The 7,244-nt window shown below is 33.8% G+C and overlaps 1 protein-coding gene across 1 annotated transcript; it reads right to left on the minus strand.

The window, feature by feature from the left end:
- Nucleotides 1–5,179: 5,179 nt before the first annotated feature.
- LOC127109196 (uncharacterized) lies at nucleotides 5,180–5,863 on the minus strand. Its single transcript, XM_051046041.1, has one exon. The coding sequence runs from the start codon at nucleotides 5,861–5,863 to the stop codon at nucleotides 5,180–5,182; it is 684 nt and encodes a 227-aa protein (XP_050901998.1).
- Nucleotides 5,864–7,244: the final 1,381 nt, after the last annotated feature.

Here is a 7,244-nt window from a genome sequence, read left to right on the forward strand (position 1 = left end):
AAGAAATCATGGGAATAACAGATATGCTTTGTCAAGTCTTACAAAAAAAATCAAGATGTAGTTAATGCTATGAACTTGGTTCGTTCAACAAAACATCTTATTCAAGGTTTGAGAGAAAATGGTTGGGATATATTGTTTACTAAAGTGGTATCTTTTTTTGAAAAGCATGGTATTGAGATTCCTGATCTTAATGATGTTCATTCAACAACAAGATTTGGACGCTCCCGTCTTGAAGAGAATCAAGTCACAATTCAACATTACTTTAAAGTTGAAATCTTTTTCACTACCATTGACAAACAGTTACAAGAGTTGAATAGCAGATTCAGTGAGAAGGCAATGGATTTGTTAACTCTTTCTTGTTCTTTATCTCCTAAGGATGGATATAAAGCTTTTAGCATTGATACTATTTGTTCTTTAGTTGAAAAATATTATCCTATGGATTTTAGTGATCAAGAGAAGAATAATTTGCAATTTCAACTCCAACATTTTCTATTTGTTGCTCGTCAAGCATCAAACTTGAATAATTTATCAACTATTCAAGAACTATGTTCATGTTTGATTGCATCTGGACAGACTGAAACTTACTTCTTGATTGATAGACTACTTCGTCTTATCATGACTCTTCCCGTTTCTACGGCCACAACTGAGAGGTCTTTTTCAGCAATGAAAATTATTAAGACTAAATTGAGAAACAAGATGGATGATGGGTTTCTTGGAGATAGCATGACAGTATATATTGAAAGGGAGATTAGTGCAAGCATTAGTTCGGAGTCAATTATTGACGATTTCAAGTCACTCGGAACGCGTAAAGCATTACTTTAAGGTAGTTTTAAGTCATGTAATTTAAATTTTTAGTAATTAACTTTGTATTTATTTTAACTTTAATGTTTTATTCAAAATACTATTTACATTTTATTTATAATCTTTATTTTACGTTAGCGGCCATCCCAAATTTTTTTATCTGGCTCCGCCACTGCATGCACAAGCATAGTGGGGTTAAAAGGTCTCACGAACACCACGATATGTTTTAGACAAACTGAAGGATGATAGTTTCTCTATGCTAATTACTACTTTCGAAAATGCGCAAATTAATTAGCTAATTTATATTTTTTATGACATTTAGTGAGATTTAATTTTTATTTTTATTTTTAATTTTTTTTTTAAGATATGTTGAGAATATTCAATTATGCTTTTTTTAATAGGTTAAATTTTTAAATCTCTTCATTCTTTTTGTTTTTCTTTTACTATTTAAAATATTATCTTTATAGAAAAATATATTTTTTGACTTTTCTGTATCACCATGCGAGTCCGTACGAAAAAATCAATTTTCAATAAAAAAAATAGTGACTTTTACTTTTAAAAAAGTGGTTAAACGAGAAAAAAAAGTGATTTTTACGGAAAAAAGTGATTTCGTACATAAAAGTGATTCCTACAAGAAACTTTAGGTATATTTACAAAAGAAAAAAAAATCATTTTTCTATAATCAACAATGAATTATAGCATTACAAACAATAATTCATAGTAGAGTGACCAAAAAGGATTTTTACCAAATCTCATTCGGTCACCCTATTTCAATCTATAAACTTAATGATTTAACAAACATTAATCAAATGGGATTTTTCTCAAATCTCATTTGGTCACCAAAATTTTAATATAAACATTATCGATTCAACAAACAGTAACCAAATGCGATTTTCCCAAATCTCATTTGGTTACCGATCATAATAACGATATGTACTAAAGTCACTCCAATCATACATATAATACTTCAATCATACATATAATACGTATATTATATAAGTTTACAAAATTAACACTTTAGAGATATTACTATAGGTCAGTGATCATAGGGTTAGGGAAACCTCATATGACCAAAACACATAACATACAAGAACACAACACACAGAAACACAAAAATACGAAATATAAAAACATGTAAAATAGGGCTAACATATAAGGATCATTGGTGTTTATGAGAGGATAAGGGAACCCTCATCATTCTGGTGCCCAAAATCACCTTACAGTAAGCAATTTCCCTTACCTTAAACGAAACTCTACAATTTCTTGACTACGTCCCTCTCCAAAGCTCGGATTCTTTCTTCTTCTTTTTTCTTCTCAAAATCATGGCTTCCTCCCCACCCAATACGCTCCTTATCGGTTATAATATATTCTCAAACCAATCTCTAACAATCGTATATATTATTGTTGTTATTAACTCCCAAATATTACTATTAATTCAAAATGTTATACAAATTATTACCATAACTGATATCACTTAATTTAGTTATTTTAAAATATCCCAAAAAAATCCAAATATTTGTTTTATTTTCTAAATAAATGTTGCATTTAAATGTTTATTTAAATAATTAAATTACTTAAATAATCATTTAATAATAATCTCTACTATTATGAATTATCTCTAATAATTAAAATTTCTAATTAATTACTAAATAATTAAAATTATTCAATTATCTCTAATAATTTAAATAAAATCCTATTTTATTTCTTTATTCTCAAACTCTATAATTCTCTTCATTATTGAGTTACTAAAATACCCTTATATCTCCCAAACACCCAAATTACACAATTATTCAGATAATAAAATAAACAATACACAAATAAACACTTTAAGAAATCAGTAAAATTTATTATTTAAAAATTTGGGTGTTACAACTCTTTCCCACTTAAAAAGATTTTCGTCCTCGAAAATTATTTGGCGGAAATAACTCCGAATAAGATTCCCTTATTCGGCTCTCCAGCTCCCAAGTCATACTACCTTTAGCAGGTCCTTCTTGAAAAACCTTCACAAGAACAATCTCTTTGCCACAAAGCTGCTTCACTTCTCCATCCTCAATCAGAACAGGAGATGTTTCAATAGTTAAATTATCTCGAACTTACACATCATCCATCTGAATTATGTGAGACGGATCATGAATATACTTCCGGAGTTGTGACACATGGAAAACATTATGCATGTTCGAGGGAGATAGGGGTAAAGTCACACGGTAGGCAACAACTCCAATTCTCTGAGTAATCTGATATGGTCCAATGAAGTGAGGAGTAAGCTTCTTATAGACTTCAGAGCACGTCAACACCAGTCACAATAGTGACTCTCAGAAAAATATGATCACCTTCTTAAAACTTATGATCCTTCATCTTATTATCGTGATAAATCTTCTTCCTACTCTAAGAGGCCTTCATCTTCTTTTGGATCATTTTAACTTTCTCAGTCGTCTGCTGCACAATCCCATGTCCAAGTACAACACTCTCTTCATAATCATACCAACATAAGGAGGTCTTACACCTCCTACCATACAAAGCCTCAAAAGGTTCCATGTCGATACTAAAATGGTAATTGTTATTATACGTGAACTCAATTAGTGGTAAGTAAATATCCCAAGCACCGCCCTACTCCAGAACGCAAGACCTCAACAAATCCTCTAGAGACTGAATAGTCCTCTCAGTCTGACCATTTGTCTGTGGGTGATAGGAAGAACTCAACCTCGATCTAGTATCCAGAGCTTCCTGTAAGCTCTCCCAAAATCTTAAAGTGAATCTCGGATCTCTGTTGGAAACTATACTCAATGGAATTCCATGCAGCTTCACAACAGTACTAATGTATATCTCAGTCAACCTCTGTAATGACAAACTGATCTTAATCGATATAAAATGATCTGATTTATTAAGCATGTCAACAATCACCCAAATTGAATCACTCCCTCTCGGAGTATTCGACAACCCATTAATAAAGTCCATCGAAATATTGTCTCACTTCCATTCAGGTATATCCAACGGTTGCATCATACCAGACGACTTCTGATGCTCAATCTTCGACTTCTAACAAGTCAAGCAAACAAACTGAACAATATCTCACTTCATACATGGCCACCAAAACATCTTCTTCGGATCCTAGTACATCTTAGTAGCCCCAAGATGAATACTCAAGATACTTTTACGATATTCCTCAAGAATCATACGCTTCAGGTTCGACATATTAGACACACAAACTTTATTCCGGAACTTCAACAGACCATTCACATCAACTCTAAAATCCTTATCTCCATCCTAACCAATGGAATATAGTCGATCAACCAAGTTTATGTCCAGTTTCTGACCTCCTCTAAAATATCATTGAGAAAACCAATGGTAAGCTTCAACATGCCCAATCTCACACTACTAGGAGTCACCTTTCATACTAAGCTCATGTACTTGAACTATGCAATCAAGTCTGGTTCTCTCACCATCACGGCTGACATGTGTACCGACTTCCGACTCAAAGCATCGGTTATAACATTTTCCTTACCAAGGTGGTAATTCAGACCAAAATCGAAGTCCTTCAAGAACTCTAACCATCTTTCCTACCTCATATTAAGCTCCTTCTAACCAAAAATATATTTTAGACTTTTATGATCACTGAATACTTCAAACCTAGAACCATACAAGTAATGTCTCCAAATCTTCAATACAAAAACCACTTCCGCCAACTCTAAATCATGTGTAGGATAGTTCTTATAATGAACTCTCAGCTATCATGAATCATAAGCCATTACCTTGCCATTTTGCATAAGTACTCCCCCTAAACTCATCTTGGATACGTTACAATATACTACAAATGGTTCATTCGCATATGGTAATGTTAAAAATTGGTGTTGTAGTCAACCACTTCTTCAGTTCTCTGAAACTTTCCTCGCACTGATATTCCACACAAATGCTTGGCCCTTTCGGGTCAACTGAGTCAAAGGTAAGGCTAGCTTGTAAAAACCATCAATAAATCTCATGTAGTAACCGGCCAGTCCAAGGAAACTTCTGATCTCAGTAACTGTCGTCGGGGCTTCCCATTGTAACACTGCATCTACCTTCAAAGAATCCACCCTTATACCACCATTGGAAATCACATGACCCATAAAACTAACTTCATGTAACCATAATTAACATTTAGACAGCTTTGCAAACAATTATTTCTCTTTCAGCACTTGAAGCACAATACGGAGATGCTCTGTATGATCCTCTTCTGACTTGGAATATATTAGGATGTCATCAATGAAAACCACAACAAAATTATCCAGGTAAGGATGGAATGTTGTGTTCATATACTTCATAAACACAACTGGGGAATTAGAAACTCCTAACGGAATAACTGCGTATTCATGGTGATCATACTGAGTTATAAAAGCAGTCTTCAAGATATCTTCATATTTATCCTTATGCACAACCTTCCCACATTTGTAATTGTCACCATAGTACACTCTAAAATACTATGACCAAGAACACCACATTTGAAGCACTTGATTGGATTGGTAGCACCTCCCCCACTTTGACTCTTCCCACCATTATTCCTCTGTTGGAACATTTGTTTACCTTTACCATCAGAAACAACATAAGGCTTCCGACGATTCTGATTACCATTTATCTTGTCACTGACACTTCTGTAATAGGAGGATCTAGCATGATTGTCTTCATCATAGATTCGACACTTGTTAACCAGCACGGAGAACTGGAGGATTTCCTGATATCCAATGAATTGCTTAATCTCTGGGCGCAGTCCATTCTCAAACTTGGTACACTTAGACATTTCAGCCTCTGCGTCATTATAGTAAGGGAAGAACCTGGACAATTCCTTTAACTTGGCAGTATAGTCTACAACAGTCATATTTCCTTGCTTAAGTTCAAGGAATTTCACCTCTTTCTTGCCACGCACATCAGCCGAGAAATATTTTTCCAAGAATGCTCCTCTAAAAACAGTCCAAATAATCATGGTACCATTAGCCTCAAACCTCTGTCTAGCATTATTCCAGCAATATTCTGCTTCTTCAGACAGCATATACGCACCATAAATAATCTTTAGAGCATCTACACATGCCATCACTCGAAATATTTTCTCGATCTCCTGAAACCAAACATGTGCGCCTTCTGGATCATGCCTTTCTTTGAAGGTTGGTGGTTTGTTCCTCATAAACCTGTCGAGACCATGGGATCCAGCATCTTCAACCTGTGAATTTTGTTAACCTTGCAACACTTGAGCCAAGGCTATCAAGGCTCAGCAATGTCACAATGATTTCTCCCAACCATTCCTCTGTATATCAAGAAACAAATGTTAGAACAAACAATATATCGACATCGTTCACACACATGTCGTACACCAAGAATAATTAAAAAATCACAAAATCCTGGCCGGACCGACCGACCTGCTTTGATACCACTATGTAACACCTTAAACACCAGACTTTAATTATAACGATAAAATCATACATAAGATGTTACTTCATCAAAAACTTCCATACTTAAACATGAAACCAATTAATTCACAACAAAAGCTAAAATAAAGACATCTCATATGTCTGAATAAAATATTTCTGAAAACTCAATAAACGAGAGTCACAACTCAAAACATGAAAGTACAAGCGCTCAAATCCCTGATGTTACATATCAGAGCATTTATTCGACTAAATATAGAAAAACAGTAAATGATGAGAGGGCGTCGCAGTCATCTCACGACCATCATAATCTAACACTCCTGATGATTACCTTCACAAAATTTTCACAAAGCCAAACTAACAAAAACAAACAAGGGGTGAGAATACACCTACAAGTAATAAAGGTGAAATTTAGCAACCGAATGATAAACAAATATAATAATAATTTTAACACACAAACACATACACCAAACAAAGACAAATATCATCCTCAATCTACGTAATGTTATTGTGCACCAACTCCTTCACCTATATGTATGTGGTATCAAGTTTTTGTGGATATCAGATGTATATTACTGATTTCTTCCACGATCTCTGATACCTCACCTGAATCGACGATCCCCACCAAATAGATGTAAGACCCACCTCTTGTCTCTCAATTATTCCAACAATCTCATCAAATAGATCTAAGGCCCACCTCTGGTCTCTCAACTAGACCAACGATCCCACCAAATAGATTTGAGGTCACCAAATGGACTTAAGTCCCACCTAACTCAATTGTGTATGCATACATGGAAATGCTAGTAGTCAAACAATATAGTTCACTCAAACAAATATAAACCATCCAAAGTTATTTAATCAATTATTCACCCAAAATAGGTTTCAGGTATGAACCATAAATCACAAATAAAATGCCTTCAAAAATAATCACTATTTTTAATAATGATTCAATTTTATTATTCCAAAATGTCATTCATTTTTCTCTTTGTTATATTTTTAAACAAAAACTATAAATATTTTATTTTATTTAAATAAAAAATTCTCTTTACA

Source organism: Lathyrus oleraceus, chromosome 1 (assembly GCF_024323335.1).
Source record: "Lathyrus oleraceus cultivar Zhongwan6 chromosome 1, CAAS_Psat_ZW6_1.0, whole genome shotgun sequence".
Lineage (NCBI taxonomy): Eukaryota > Viridiplantae > Streptophyta > Magnoliopsida > Fabales > Fabaceae > Lathyrus > Lathyrus oleraceus.